The 17,112-nt window shown below is 42.3% G+C and overlaps 1 protein-coding gene across 3 annotated transcripts in view; it reads left to right on the forward strand.

Moving 5' to 3' along the window:
- The first annotated feature begins 466 nt into the window (after positions 1-466).
- Positions 467-17,112, forward strand: part of LOC140241592 (DNA polymerase lambda-like) — a 110,922-nt gene continuing 94,276 nt past the window's right edge. For all 3 annotated transcript variants that reach the window (XM_072321325.1, XM_072321327.1, XM_072321326.1), the window contains exons 1-4: positions 467-564; positions 4,502-5,323; positions 6,268-6,345; positions 16,324-16,431. In XM_072321325.1, the coding sequence (XP_072177426.1) occupies positions 4,529-5,323; positions 6,268-6,345; positions 16,324-16,431 (981 nt within the window). In that variant the 5' untranslated portion in view covers positions 467-564; positions 4,502-4,528. The remainder of the gene's footprint in view (positions 565-4,501; positions 5,324-6,267; positions 6,346-16,323; positions 16,432-17,112) is intronic.

Consider the following 17,112-nt stretch of genomic DNA (forward strand, 5'->3'; position numbering starts at 1 on the left):
TAATTTTCTACCAGTGAGTACCATCTGCTTCACCATCCTAATCATTATCATTACCTTGTTATGATGGTTTTCATAATTACAACCTTTCAATCTTTTTTTTTTTGGGGGGGGGGGGGTTGTGCGTCTGTAAATAAAGAAGCAATTAAAGTGAATTTACATATGTTATGCAAATTGGGGGCTACGCGCGCATGTGCCTCGGATAACAACAATGAAGATTTCAGAGGGCCAGGGTGACTAAATGTTATCTGTGACATGCAAGGCCTTCAGACCACTGTATCAAAATCAGTCATTTGAGGCCTAAGCATCTGTCACCTGTACATAATCATAACTCGAATTCATGTATCACAGCTCCCTAGGTTGTGGTACAGGCTGTCATCCCGATACAAAACTGAGGTCACGGGAGTGTAAACACTCGGAAAAAAAAAACAAAGCAACGGACGACCAGTATAGTAGCCAGCACGCCAGTGCGATACTTCGAAAGAATCCGCAACATACAACATGTGCTGGCTTGTCTGAAGATTCTTTTCGATACATGGCTCATTGCGCATCAGTTCCTTTGTGAAGGTGGGGATCAGGTTTAACCTGAAATCTATTTCAGACTCAGAAGTTAATATAATGTAAGTATAAACTACTCTTGAAATATGCAAGCAGTATAACACTAACAGTACACTGTAATTCGTGAGGTTCCAACACATTTGATATTATGTGGGACTGTATGGAGCTCGTTGTGATATATAAATGAGTAAATTTTTGTTTTATTTCGTCTCTTGACATTTTAATCTCTGATTTTTTTTTCGTTTAATACCCAACGTATTAATAACGTAGAATGCATGTTGTCTGTGATGTTATAATGAAGTTGCTCTCGTATAATCTTGCATATAGTCTATAAGTATAATACTGAGTGTATGACCAGACAGAAAAAGTCAAATCATGGAGCTACGGTAGCTCCATGGTTCTACTCTGCGGGCCATCCCGCCAACAGTCTGGCCTGACCGTGACCCCAATGAGTGGACCGAATAGCAATTTGATGATGTCATTAAACCCTGGCCCGACTCGCCCCACTATCTGTCATTGTGTTTCGTTTTCGTGATCTGAACTTTGAAGTGTGGGTCTGTGGTATCATGGAGCTATAGCTCCATGGTCAAATTAAACTTAGGGTACAAACTAGCCCGACCAGACGCTGTTAATACGCTACGCGAATACAGCGTCTGACCAACGAGCGGGCACCTACAAAGTGGGGAACCACAACACAACTACAAAACTTATGAAAATTTATACGTTCTTTATAAACAATGTACACGTTACCAAACGTTACTCACCTTAAGTGCATGCTTGTATTACAGAAGGTTCGTAAGTCCATTGAGAGCCCTCGTGATAAGTCCGTGGAACCAAAAAATGATACTTTCTGGCGGATTCCCTAACACCGTCAGGGTTCATCGTTGCAGAATTCAAAATGGCGCCTTGATCTCTGCGGAAATCTTTTGCGTGCGTGCGATGCGCTGCTTGAGTGTTATGTTGGTGTAGCAGCACGGTCGACAGCGCGACCTTTTGAAAGGGCATTCAGATCATGTGACCTCCCGGATATTGGAAATGGCCTGGCGTGAAAGACGATGTACCGTTCGTGAACCGTTCACACATGCTGCATATAACCATCATTTTAGGTAAGTTATCAAATCTAAATTTCAATATTCATAGCATAGATATGAAGTCTCATTATCATTTTGTTCGTCAGATGAGTTTGAAGTGACAAAAAAATGATCTAAAGTATCAAAATTCAATCCGATCGCATGCTATCGTTGGACCCTCTTCGTGTTTGGAGCTTCGTTGGTACAGCCCTGTCGCGCTACGTATGTACAGCGGCGACTGGGCTGTGTATAGTTAGGTACAAACATGTACTACACTAAAATAACTACACCAGTACACGCAGCCACTGTCGTGCAGCAGTCTGGTCAGGCTAACACTAAAACAGCAATAGTTCCATGACCATAGCTCTATAGATGTTAACTAGTAAAATGTAGTAAATCTGTTTTATGTAACCACAAACAAAAACAGAACAAGTCATTATTTAGTATTGACATGTCTAGCTTCTTCAACAACTGTCACATATCATAAGTTGTCCTAGCCCGACCAGACGCCGTGCGCTAGCGCTAGCACTTGTGTACAGCGACAGGGCTGTGTATAGTTAAAGTTGTCCATAAAGGCCCGAATTCACGAAGGTGGTACAAATGAAACCATGGTTTAAACCATGGACAAAAACCACGGAGCGCCAAGTGTCGCATGGAGTATTTCGTTACGAAATTGATCATTTTGTCGACAAAATGACCGTTTCGTTAACGAAATTTAACGAAATTATCATTTCGTGGACGAAATGTCCATTTAGTTACAAAATGTTGTCATTTCGTTAAAAAAAAAAAATCATTTCATCGACGAAATGACTGATTTCGTAACGAAATATTCCATGCGACACTTGGCGCTCCATGGTTTTTGTCCATGGTTTAAACCATGGTTTCATTTGTACCACCTTTGTGAATTCGGGCCAAAATGCTTAGATCGGTCTAGTAGATACTCTAGTCCATCTTAGCCCATGTACTGGTACTGCAGCATGACTGAGTTTACGTACCAATTCATGTTAGTATTGTTTACTGTTATTTTTATTTATTTGTTGGCTAATTTGTTTTTTGGCTCCAAGCCAAGTCAATCAGTATTGATAATAGTTTTCTCCCTACTATTGGTAGACTCTACCTTGTTTTGATGGAATCATTTGTAACAGTGACACTCCTATCAGGCAAATTTGTTTTTGTGTTTAAAGGTCACAAGTGAAATATGTTCAGGGGCTGAAGACCCTCTTTCTTAAAAAAGAAGGGTATGTTGATGTCTATATAATTTTAAAGTGCAAACACATACATGCATGGTTGGACCTACTGCTCATAGACTGCTTTTTGATTAAATAGGTACCTACCTTGTATCTTAGAAAATACTCCTCACTTTCACAGGGCTGCCAACCTTGAGTGAGAGTTTGGCGTGAGACACTGCGAGGGCCAGGGAGCGGAGCGACCTCCTGACTAGCGTCTGGCGGCCTGCTGTGCGGTCGTACATACTACGTACACAGCACAGTCAGTGTATGCAAAGTGATGTAAAGCACATGTCATAGCCATACATGTACTGTAATTTGCCAAAAGTACAAGCTACGCTCACGTGGTATAGGCAGAAACCAATCGTAATCCAACAGCTCGTCTTTGCGCGCAAACCGAAACGATTATTATTGGTTAAGCTTTTACATCTGCGCAGGAAAATCTCGAAATTTTGGGCTTGGGCATATCAATATTCAGAATATCAGAAAATTTAGAGATTTATTTTTGTAGTCATGTACATTCCATTTTGGGGGTTTAGCGTGAGATTTCGTTTATCAGAGTGAGACAGTCAAAATTGGTAGAATTGCGTGAGTCTCACGCTCAATGCGTGAGAGTTGGCAGCCCTGCTTTCACCTTAACACGTACTGGTTGAGGTGGGGATTCATGTTTTGAACATTCCTAAGTGAGATAATGAGAAACCTCTTATGAAATATGAAAGAGCACGTAATTTTAGGAAGGATTCAATGTTTATTTGATGAAAATTGGTTTTCAAATGGCTGAGATACCAAAAAAAGCGATAATGGTAAAAGGCGACAGGCCACATCTTTTATTAGGATCTCTTTGTTTCACCTTGTTTTTGGATATCTTTGTTTCACCTTGTTTTTGGATATCTCAGCCATTTCAAAACTGAATTTCATCAAATAAACTTTTGATACCCCTTAGAATTGCTTGCTCTTTGACATCTCATAGAGTGGTTTCTGAACATCTCACAAAATGTTTAAAGCTAAATCCTCACCTCAACCAGAACTGTACACACCCTCTAATTTCATTTCACTGAGGCAGAGAATAACACAGATTCATATCCTGGGCTCAGAATGCTGACTCGTAGGTACCATATGCACAGAAATTCTTGGCGACAAACACAAGTGACTTAAAAAAACCCCCAAAAACTGACTACCTGCTCTCCATTGATAAAGCACATAAATCTAGAAAGCCCTAGGGAATGGCAAAGACATGCTAACATTGGTTATGTGTATTAACTGATAATGAGGATTTTCTTCAATTTTTGTCCCCCTTTTCCTCGGGTTAATTACCTGTTCCCTCCTTATTTCTTGTGATTTGTATTAGGGTTCGAATATAAATTCTAGCATATTGCACTCTGTCCCATGCAAAATTTTGATTTTATGCGCAAGAAAGCCATTGCGCAAAGGTGTCAATCTAAATATAGGTGATCGATGAGTAATAGACTTGAAAATTATGATGAATTCATAAAGCTGGCAGTGCACTGCAAGTACCACTGGTACATCAAGTTGTATATGGTAACATCAGCAATGTTTCAGCAGGGAGGTGATGTTCACCTCCGTGGTTTCAGTGACCAGTGGATATGAATATATAATGATGATCATTTTCTCAATTTTGATTAATATCAGGTTGATTGGGATACCCAACAGCAAGCCATGAAGCAGGACAAGGAAACAAGTGCAAGTGACAGTGGTGTGTTACCCCCCAACAAAAAACGGAAGACGAACACATCCCCTGGCAAGCCTTCAAAGCAGGAAACGTCCGACAAAACTTCTGCCTCCTTGAGTGGCATCTTCTGTGGCATCAAGGTCTTTGTTCTCCAAGCGGGTCTTGGGAAGGCGAGGACCGATTTGTTCAAGAAGCAACTCAACAAACATGGTGCTCAGGTTCAGATGGCCATCGGTGACGGAACAACTCACGTCATTGTGGATGAGGAGATGACCCATCCTCGATTCTGCAGGATCATGAAGTATGAGGAAGACAAGGTGCCAAAGCACTTCCAAATCATCAAAGCCAAGTGGCTTAGCAGCTGCCTGTCTGAAAATCTTCTAGTGGATGCCGAAGAATTCATCTTGGCTCCAGCCCCAAGGGTGGAGAAAAAAGCAGCTTTGTTCAGACAAGACGATCAAAGTGGAGGATGTAGCACGCAGGACACCAAAGAAGATCAATCCAAGGCATCTACTCTCTCTCGGATGGACCAACCAAATACGCTTTTAAATCAGCCCAGCACTTCCCACACCTTTGGACTCACAAGGACCACTCCTAGCAAGAAGAAACCAGTTTCAAGGGGTTATGACAGTGACGATAGCAACTATGTCCCCAGCGATGACAACATCGGCAGTGGTGATGAGGATGATGAGAGTGATCTGGAGGGGAATGGAAAGCCCACTTCTGGTGATGGGTCTTCTTCCAATGTATCCACACCCAACACCTCACCAGCAAAGCTACCAGTTAGTTATCCAACTTGATTTTAGTAGATAAGTTTTAGTTCTAAATTTTAATAAAGATTTAACAAGTGTGAGGTAAAGAGTCCCTCATTTGATAAATGACAAAAGTGAGAATAAGATTTAGGATACTGGTACTTTTTGGTCATGGCCGGCGGAACGGGGCGGGGGGCGTGGGGGCTCGGGCCCCCACTTTTTGTGCACCATACAAAGGAGTACATATTAAGGTGTCATCACTTTGCCCCACCCCCCCCCCCCCCCCCACTTTTTTTAACCCAGAAGTACGTAAGTGGCACTAAAAAGAAATAGATAGAGATCTTGAAGTGTGATCTTTGAAAATGCTCTGCCGGCCCTGTTGGTGTACATTGTTTTTATTGTCATGTAGATTTTATGTAAAAATCAAAGCCATATATGACAGTTGGAGAGCAGTGCTGAGAAGGAACTCTGCTCAGTGAGTTTTTACAACCAAAGATGGTTTGTTTCATTGAATGATATCATTCTTTATACTTCCATTTAATTCACAGCAATTCATAGCATATCACCTTATTGTCCAAACGTTAGATATCAAGCATAGATATCAAGCATAGATATCAAGCATGTTTTATGTAAAAAGAAGGGGAAAAATGTATAAGTGGAATGAGTGCCATTGAAGTGATGATGTTTGTTTTTGTTGTCATTATTATTTTTTTTTTTTGGGGGGGTTGTTGTTATAAAATCCTTAATGAATAATTAATGAAAATATCACATACATTTGTAGCTGGAAATTGTTTTTTTTTATGGATGGCAATGTTTAAGATACTAGGCAAACTGATCCTGACATGAAGCTAAGTATGTCATTAAACCAATATGTCATATCATACATGTCCTACTATTTCTCTGCCATCTGACCAGCATTTGATTCTAGGCATTTCTTTGCTGATTTTTTGTTTTGTATGTTGTTTGATTTTCAGAGAGGAAACTGGGTCTGCTCCAAACCCTCTACTACACACACCACTGTCCACAATGAACACATAACAGAGAAGTTAGAGGTATGAAGTATGAGGGATTGGAAGTAGTATCACTTACACATTCTCTGCATTTCTGTGAAATATGTGCCAGCTTCATTTTTAGCTCTTGTAGAAACTTGTCTTTTTACAAATTTTTCATCATGTCATTCCTTAGTTTGACAGTAGAAGAGAAAGTCAGCCCTGATTCTTTTGATTACATAGAATTTTGTAGAAAAGGCATTATCCACTAACAATTCGATTGCTTCAGTGGTCAAAGAGAAATGAGGAATTTTGTCGGGAATCTCTTCCTTCCAAGTTCTGTCTATTGTGTTCACACACAAGAGCATCCAAGTGCTAAACTTGGAAGAATCAGACTCATGACATGCTTTACAACAATCCACATTTCTCTGTGACCGCTTAACCAAATTGAATGGGGTTTTCTGCAAAATAGAGCTAAGATGTTATGTATTTTAAGACCCTGACGTAGCATTTAGACAGTTTAATCATATTGGGTGTTAACAATGTGAAAATCTGATTGTATTTTTTTTTTTTGGACATACTGTATAGGAGTTGCCCCAAAAGAAACTCATTGTGAATGAAACTATTGGAATGAAAATTGAGTAAAATAGATTTAGAACAAAGTCAGATAACTAATGGGAATATCATTAAACTGCTGTTTTAATGTCAGTTACTATGTTGTCCATCTGGAATGTGTTATATACAGTGTATCAACTGTGTAACTTGACATTGCTAATCATTGTACTGCACTATTCCCCGTTTGTTTTGTCCATGAAACATACCATGTTTCACTCTTAGGGGAAAAAAGCTCTTAGGTTTTGGTGCAGATCTCCTTGGTAATAGGCAAGTGCAGGAAGATCATTTGGATTGATTGTGGTAAGCGTGGACTTTGTAGGCGAGTGTCACTGGAGTATAAGTATCAGGATCACGACGGTGATAATAATGCAAAGTCACCACTCGTAACACTTGTGTAACTGAGTGTTACTATAAACGTATAACAGTTCAGTAGAATGTGCGATGACAGTCTCAACTGGATGACACAATGATAATGATGACGAAGAGACGCGAAGGAAAGTACAGTTCAGCCAGAATGTATACTTTACTTGTAGTAATACAGGAACTTGGTGAAAGTACAATCTCAATATATGAACACTTGGCACTCCCTGGTATGCTCCCAATCGGGGCTGGAGTGTATCGCTGATATCCCTCTGCCGGGTGGCAAGAGGCCTGGCCGAACCAGTGTAAGTTTGGCTGAACAAGAACTAAGAGTATGGATTTACAGGGGCATTTATACTAAAACTTGTGAATACATTATTATTGACACTTTGCATAAAATAAAAGGGGAGATTATTGTTAACTAATACATATGCAGGATATCTCTTAGAAGGCAATCCAAATTTGGGAAGGGGAAAGTTCATATACCATATTTGGTCATGAGAGTTTATGAATGAACTGTAGTAGTGGTCGTCAGCACAAAGGAATGTGCTGGTCAAGTGTTTTAGGGAGAAGTCTAAACAAAGGGGCTCATAATCGGTGGGTGGCATGGGTCAGTGGGGACTGACCACTTTCCAAATAAACCAGTGCGTCCTGCGTCATAATGCACTGCAAGGACATCTACAGTGGGAAGTGAGGAGTGGGGAAGAAGGACATAATTTTGGGTCTTACATTCGTCCGGCATTTCAAAAAGAAACGTCCTCGTTTCATATAGGAAATAAAACAAACATTATTTTTAGATATTGCAAGGGAATGTACAAATTATAATCTCAAAAATGTATACTCGAACACACGTGCTTAACTTAACAAAAGTAATCAAAATTTGTGAACTGAGTAAAAGTGATTAAAATGATTGACTGACTGATACTGGAAACATAGTTAAAATATGAAACATGATAGAATACAAACATGGTAATGTAATCAACTGATTACAGCAAACAAAATGGCAGAAAACACAAAACAAACATATAAAATATCAATGTAATTCAAGTACACGTAAAGTTATCGTACCAACTGTCGGCTATGTAACATTATGAACATACAATAAGGACTTAACCTGTTGTATGAAAAACTTCGAAAGTGGTGATGTCAGCTTTCACCTAGTCAGGAAATGCTACTTACGACAAAATGAACCATCACATAAAGTCAGCAGGCATAAAGAGACATAACATATAGGCAAAATCAATTTCTATGAAGATAAACATATCGTATAACTAGGCATCAGCATTAGAATTACATCATTATTATCGTAACTAATAACGTAGTACAGTCATTGTCCACGTATAATTATCTCAGTAAAGGGGAATACCATAAAAATCAGGTCTCTTAATTAACCTACCACTACGAGTGTGGATGTGAGGGTCATGATTCCGGGCATGGGCATCATGGGAAGGTGGAAGAGGAGGAGGAGGAGGAGGAGGAGATGGAGCTTCAGCAGTTGGTTGAGAAGACGAGTAGGTAGGAAATGGAAACACAGGTATGTGAAAAACAACTTGTTCCTCAGATGTAGGTGGAGAGGGCGGGTTGGGAGTGAAAGGGGGCGCGGGTTGTGATGTGGGTTCAAGATAGGGTTTGAGGCGGTTGTAGTGGAGAACTTTAGGGGGAGAGCTGGGATTAGACAAATCTGATAAGTGGTATAGAATGCCATTGTTATCTTTCCGCATTATGCGATAGGGGCCTTTCCATTTCGCAGAGAGCTTGTCACGAGTTGGAACAGTTACAAGCACTTTGTCTCCTACTTCGTATGGGATGAAACGTGTGGTTCTGTCATAATGCGCTTTTTGTGAGTGTCGCGCTCGTTCGGTTTTTGCATCGGCGTGCTCAAATGCTGAGTGCAAACGGTGGAGGAGGGTTGTTGCGTAATCATCTGGTGTGTGTGATGTTGCAACGGGGTCAGATGAGGTCAAGACTGAGAGAGGGGTGGAAGCTTCACGTCCGTGGACAAGAAAGTAGGGGGTGAAACCAGTGGTGGAATTAGGTGTAGTGTTGTACGCAAATTGATGCTGGCTGAGGACAAGATCCCAGTCAGTAAGGGCGGAGGAGAGGCGTTTACCAAGTTCAAGTTTGAGGGTGCGGTTATGTCTTTCGACTAAACCATCTGACTGAGGGTGGTAGGGGGTGGTGCGTGTTTTGGAAATTCCAAGTTTTGCACACAACCTAGTCATGAGATTCGACTCAAATTGTCGACCTTGGTCGGAATGAATGGAGTCCGGAATGCCATGTTGACAAATGAAATTGTCGAATAGGCAGTCTGCTACAGAAGTCGCTGTCTGATTTGGCATAGGGTAGAGGTTGACATATTTTGTGAAATAGTCAACTACGACAAGCACGTATCGATTTGCACGAGGGGTGAGGGGTAACTCAGTTATGTCAACACCAATGCGCTGAAAGGGACGGGAGGAGGGGATGGGTTTGAGGGGGGCTCTGTGAGCAGGGACAGGGTTGCGCCTTACCTGACATGGGAGGCAGCGGTTGCAAAAATCTGCAATGTCGCTACGCATTCCAGGCCAGTAACACATCTGATCAGCCTTCTGTAAGACTTTATCAGCACTGAAATGACCAGATAGTGGTCCACCATGGAGGATAGAGAGCACCAATGGGATGAGTGAATGTGGAATGACAACTTGTCTGTTCATAGCGCCTGAAGGGAGGCGTCGAATGCGACATAGCAGTCCGTCATGAATTTCTAAGCGTTCAAGTTCACTATGAAATTTACGCAGGGGAATTTCATACCTAGGGATGGCAGATCGAGGGGGAATGGAACCAGATCGAATCCAGGACATTACTTTGCTCAAAGCGGGGTCAGATTGTTGTGCTTGATGGAGACGATGACCATCAGCCAACAATGATGCACATAGTGTATCAAGATTACCAGGAGGTGTTGCCGTTTGTGAGGGCAGGCTGGGGGTGGGGTCAATTGTGACAGCAGGATTGTCAGTTTGGGTAGGAGGAGGGGAGACAGGTGAGGAATGGTGACATGAACATGATGATGATGAGATAGGTGGAGGTGATGAGAGGGGAGGTATTGAATGAGATGGAGGGATGGACACGACAGATATGATAGGGGGTTCAGGTGGTTCAGGTGGAGGTGGTACACGAGACAATGCGTCTGCATTGGCATGACGAGCACCATCACGATGTTCGATGACCCAATCGAACGTCTCTAGCTCGAGGGCCCATCGGCTACGTCGTGAAGTTGCCGTGCCAGAGTCGTGACCAACAGGCAGCCGCCTGAGGCCGACAAGAGGCTTGTGATCTGTGATGATGGTAAATGGGGAAGTCAGCAGATAGTGGCGGAAATGACGTACAGACCAGACTATTGCCCACAATTCACGATCATAGGTAGACCAACGTCGCTCAGTGTGCGACAGCGCACGACTAGCATACGCTATTACATGTTCCTTGCCATTGAGGCGTTGCGTCAATACTGCACCTACAGCAAAGTTTGATGCGTCAGTATGCAGTGTGAATGGCTCAGAAAAGACAGGGAATGACATGATAGGGGGTGAAGTGAGTGTGTCTCGCAATGTGCGAAATGCTTTTCCGCACTCATCTGACCACTCAAACAAGGCACCTTTCATTGTAAGTGCATATAGCGATCGAGCTACATGCACAAAGTTCTTCACAAATCGGCGGTAATACGAACACAAACCCAGGAAAGCTCGAAGTTCAGTGACATTGCGAGGGATGGGCCATGAACGTACCTTGTCAATGTTGGTAGGGTCAGGGAGGACACCAGCAGCAGAAATGACATGACCGAGGAATGTAACTTCCTTCTGAAAGAAGGTACACTTGTCGGGACGTAGTTTGAGACCAGCTGATCGAAGACGATCAAACACTGCACGCAATCGACCAAGCTTCTCATCAAATGTGCGGCCAAATATGATTATGTCATCAAGATAGACCAGCACAGAATCCCAGTGCAAACCACGCAAAACTAATTGCATGAGTCGTTGAAAGGTAGATGGGGCGTTTCGAAGTCCCATAGGCATCACAGTGAATTGATACAAATCAGTACCTGTAGTGAAAGCAGTTTTTGGTTTGTCATCCGGGTCCATAGCAACTTGCCAGTACCCACTGGACAAGTCTATCGTACTGAAATAGACATTTCCAGCAAGTGCATCAAGCGTGTCATCAATTCTGGGGAGAGGATGGGAATCAGGACATGTAACTCTATTCAACTTGCGATAGTCAACACAGAACCGATATGAACCAGACTTTTTCTTCACCATAACAACAGGTGAGCTCCAAGGGCTAGAACTAGGTTCAATAACTCCAGCCTCAAGCAGGCGATCACATTGCTGTTTGATTTCTTGGCGAATGTTGGGAGAAGTCCGGTATGCACGTTGTCGAATGGGAGGAGCGGTGTCAGTAGGGATGACATGTTGAACAAGATCAGTGCGACCATAATCATCAGCAGACTGGCTGAAAACATCTGCATATTCATTGAGCAGAGCAGTAACCTGAGCACATTCATCAGAAGTCAATGATGTTGAAGAGAGATCAAATGAGGGAGAGGTGTGAGAGTTAGTAGAGGGGATAGGTTGAGTGACATTCGAAGCACAATATTGTTCTCCAGATCGGCCGAGGAGGGGGTGGAATTCACCTAGCGGCATCCCAGGGTACAACGTGATCGACGATGATGTCGGATTTGCTACACGAACTGGGATTGCACCATCAACTACTGAGGAGAGAGTACATGCAACAACAACAGGCAACTCATTAGTAGGTTCAAGCACACCATCAATGTTTGATGAGGAATTGACAAAAGTCTCGCCAAGGGAGATGGGGAGGACTGTTTCACTCCAAGGAGGGATAACAACTTCGACATCGACGACTGCGGACACAACTAGTGGAACAGTAAGGGCAGGTTCTACGAGAGGGAGGGAAATAGATGACAGTGAAATAGAGCCTTGATTCAAGTCTAAGCAAGCTTGATGGGCACATAGGAAATCCCATCCCAAAATGACTTGAGGATGAATTCCACGTGCAACCTGAAAATGGTGTGAAAACTGAGCCGAGTGAGAAGAAAAGTCAACCAAAATAGAGCCTAATGTATCTAAGACATCACCTGAAACAGCTTTGATAGGAGTAGGCAATGATAGATATGGTCGGGAGGAGAGTGAGGGGAGAGAGAAGCAAAGTTGCTCACCAATGAGTGACACCGTAGCACCAGTATCGATCAGAGCATGTATTGCAGTTGAACCAATGGATATCAATAGACGGGATGAAATGGAGGGAGGAGGGGAAGGGCGGGGTTGGGTCTCAGTGGAGGATGCTGACAGGTGACCCGTGCTCTCAGCTTGTTTTAGTTTCCCTGGTTCTGAAATGATACGCGGGCAGGAGAATTGCGGCGCATTGCACTAGGCATTGATCGGGAGGAAGGGCTTTGAGATCGATGACGATACTGGACATCGTCTCGACGTCTATCTTCTGAGTAACGCGACTGTACATCGTCACGACGTCTATCGTCATGACGTCTATCGTCTGAGTAACGCGAGCTATAACTGTAGCGGGGAGAATCGCGCGGCGACGCAGGGTAATCACGCGAATAGGGATCGGCAGTATAATTGTTGCTATGACGACGAGTGGGGTATGGGCTTGGGCTTCGCCCGCGGGAGGGCGGCATAGGGGAATAATGTCGTCGATCAGGAGTCGGTGATCGAGGTCGGGGGTATGACTGGCGATGATATGTATCACCATAGAACCTATCATGACGGTCATGGACAGAAGGGGAGCGGTAACGATCACGAGAATGAGACCGGGTGTAATCAGGACGATAACGAGGACGGGAACGAGATGCGTCGCTCTGAGCATTCTGAAATGAGTCATATTGTGATTGTAGGGCATGGACTGACAATTGAAGAGAGTCGATTCGTTGTAAAATTTTGTCAAGGGGATCGCAAGGAGCAGTTGCAGTAGCAGCAACATGGTTTTGGTTGGGTTGTGAAGAGAAAGGAGAGGAAAATTTTAGTGATTCCGAGGCACGCTCAATGCGTTGAGCTATGCTCAGCGCTTCGTCGGTGTTGCGGGCTCCATGCTCGTGGCATTTCGCCTGCATGTCCGGGCTGAGGCCAGCCACAAATCTCCGAAAAATTTCATCCTCACGGGCGGCAGTATCTAATTTGGGGAAGGCTAGAGTTGTCAGGCGGTTTAATTCCGACAAAAAAACTTCTAGGGGTTCATTTGGTTGTCTGGGGCGGCCATTTAGCATTCTACGGAAAGAGGTAATTTCATCTTGTTTTGAGAAAATTCTCTCAAGTTGCTCTTTGGCCTTCTTGAAGTCTTGTTTGGTTGCTGCAGGGAAAGCATCCCAAACTGCGAATGCAGCGCCCTGTAGACGGGACCCTAACATTTTTGCCATATCAATATTATCTGAATTGGGAAAGGCATCAATTGCTACTTCCAAGCGTCGACACCACTGGCGAAAATCAGCGGTGCCATCACCCGAAAAGGATGGGGGGAACGTGATTGGGACAAAAGCACCAGGAAGGGAGGGGGAGGTAGAACCAATGTCAGAGTCAGGCATTGTGAAAGTAACCAAATAACGTAAGTGACAAAAAGGCTACGAGAAATAAAACTATGAAAACGGATCAGGGAACTGGAGGAGGATGAGAGCACTATAACTTTGCAATGCAAAGCTATGGAATCACATGCACTATGCTTAGTAAAGTGTCTGCCGACAACACAAATAAGAAAACAATTGCTACAAAGGGAGGGGTAGTATAGTGTATAGCAAAGAAAACAAACGATATGATATACTACTATAAGCTATCACAATACCTATATCATATATGTATAAATCATGGAATGCAGTGATAATGACAGCTAACATAAAAAATTAAAATAGAGCATATGGTACTATACACACAAATGCAATATGATTCAGACAGTAGAAATAATATACAATGTAGAAAGAGGGCAAATAAAGTTTGAAAGTAGACTTAACAATCTGGAGAGACGTAACAGATGAACAGGCGAGGTTTGCCGGGAAGACTGTGTTGAGGAGCCCACGAAGGCAGCTTCCTTGCAGGCGCAGCTTCAGGTAGCACAAGTCCAGAGACAGGATGAGGAGGATGACCACAGTAGAGGGAAGATGATGGGTTGACAGAAGATCGTCAGGTACAGAAGATCGTCGGGTAGAAGCCGAAGGTAGACAGGAAGAAGATGAACAGGATCCCAGAAAGTCGATGAGAAGAGATGACCGGGGGAGTTGAACAGGAAACACAGACAGAGTACACTCGAACACTGACTAACCTGCGTTAGTCAACAGCAGCAAAGCGTTCAAAAATTATCGTACAATTATTGTACAATATGCACGAAACATACACATGTACCAGGCTCATATAAGTTGACATCCAGATGAACAGCAGCACGACGAGTAGTCAATCACGCCAACGGGTTGCAGGTCACCGTTTTGCTGCTGCCACCAAGAGTAACGTTGAGCGGGTAGATGGCTCCGCTTTACCGCTGCCACCACTGTAACACTCTTGTGTTTTTGGATTGATTGTGGTAAGCGTGGACTTTGTAGGCGAGTGTCACTGGAGTATAAGTATCAGGATCACGACGGTGATAATAATGCAAAGTCACCACTCGTAACACTTGTGTAACTGAGTGTTACTATAAACGTATAACAGTTCAGTAGAATGTGCGATGACAGTCTCAACTGGATGACACAATGATAATGATGACGAAGAGACGCGAAGGAAAGTACAGTTCAGCCAGAATGTATACTTTACTTGTAGTAATACAGGAACTTGGTGAAAGTACAATCTCAATATATGAACACTTGGCACTCCCTGGTATGCTCCCAATCGGGGCTGGAGTGTATCGCTGATATCCCTCTGCCGGGTGGCAAGAGGCCTGGCCGAACCAGTGTAAGTTTGGCTGAACAAGAACTAAGAGTATGGATTTACAGGGGCATTTATACTAAAACTTGTGAATACATTATTATTGACACTTTGCATAAAATAAAAGGGGAGATTATTGTTAACTAATACATATGCAGGATATCTCTTAGAAGGCAATCCAAATTTGGGAAGGGGAAAGTTCATATACCATATTTGGTCATGAGAGTTTATGAATGAACTGTAGTAGTGGTCGTCAGCACAAAGGAATGTGCTGGTCAAGTGTTTTAGGGAGAAGTCTAAACAAAGGGGCTCATAATCGGTGGGTGGCATGGGTCAGTGGGGACTGACCACTTTCCAAATAAACCAGTGCGTCCTGCGTCATAATGCACTGCAAGGACATCTACAGTGGGAAGTGAGGAGTGGGGAAGAAGGACATAATTTTGGGTCTTACATTAGTGACAACATCATTCTTTGATGCGGTGCATGGATGTTCATGGTATCTCTTCAAAATAATGTAACTGAAATTTGTTTAAAGGGATGGTACAGTATTGGTGGAGATGAGAATTGGGCTTTTAACTTTTTGTGAGATACCAAGAAAACACTTATGATATAGTACAGAGCACACCATTTAAAGAAGAATTCAAAGTTTATTTAATGAAAATTGGGTTTGGAATGACTGAAACATCCAAAATCAAAGTAAAACATAGCGATCATAATAAAGTGAGGGTCCCACACTTTATTAGAATCGCTCTGTTTTGGATATCTCAGCCATTTCAAAACCAATTTTCATCAAATAAACGTTGAAATCCTCATATAATTATATGCTCTTTCATATTTCAGAAGAGGTTTCTCGTCATCTCACCAAAAAATGCTAGAAATCTGAAATTAGGTCTCAAACAAAACTATATGATGCCTTTAAGACATATTTACTGAAAAGTATCAAATTGTTAGTAGATATCACAAGAGTGTATTATTAGGCTATTACCCTATTAGTGTACATTTTCCTACTTTGCTTTGTTGGAGCAAATACCAAACAGAGCACACACAAAAAATGAATAAATAAAACTAAAAGCAGCAATCAAATGACAACACTCTTAATGATGCGTAATGTAAATACAAATAACTCATCAATGAAGTATTTTTACTTTTTTGTGGTCAGATTCTGATGAAGGCATATGAAAACACCAAGGACAGATGGAGAGCGCTGGGCTATAAGAAGGCTATCTCAGCTTTAAAGAACTATGGCAAAGATGTCACATCCTGGGAGGTGAGAACGAAATGGATTGATTTATCATGTAACTGAGGCAAAAATTCTCTGAAATATGTTCTTAAACTTTTTTTGTTTTTTAAAATTTGTCACAAGGTGTTGCCAAGAGGAAAAGAAAAGAGAAAAGGAATAGTGTTGACTTTGTGGAACAGGCAAAAACAGACATTTTTTTTTTTCACCAGTTTCAAAAGAGGAAATTTAGCAAAGATTTGTGTCCAAATCGCTAAAACGCCTGTTAGGAAAATGACCTCATTGCCTCATTGAATATACACATTATGTGATTGTCACCAATCTCACAATTTCAAGACGATGTCTAAACTCTGAAATTCCATAATAATTGTCTTAGTTTTATCACCTTCTGATGTAACTTTCACACAAAGAGGTTTATAGGCACAAGAGCACTTGGTCCAAAATGGAGTCTGCTGTGGAAGCGATCTGCCATTGTTGTCATTAGAGCTTGTCTTGCCGGTGGATACTGTACAGTCTTTGAACAGTAGATGGTAGCACACACAGTTCTTTGCTCTCCACATTTAAAGCAAACAAAAAAGTTTATACATGTTCACTACTGTAGATACTCGGGGCCCTACGTTAGAATTACAGTACTTGAATCATTCACAGTACTCAAATAATCCTGTAGTCTATGCTTGGTTTTTAAATTCTTAATTGAGATTAAAAAATCCC

This window comes from Diadema setosum, chromosome 18 (genome assembly GCF_964275005.1).
Source record: "Diadema setosum chromosome 18, eeDiaSeto1, whole genome shotgun sequence".
NCBI lineage: Eukaryota > Metazoa > Echinodermata > Echinoidea > Diadematoida > Diadematidae > Diadema > Diadema setosum.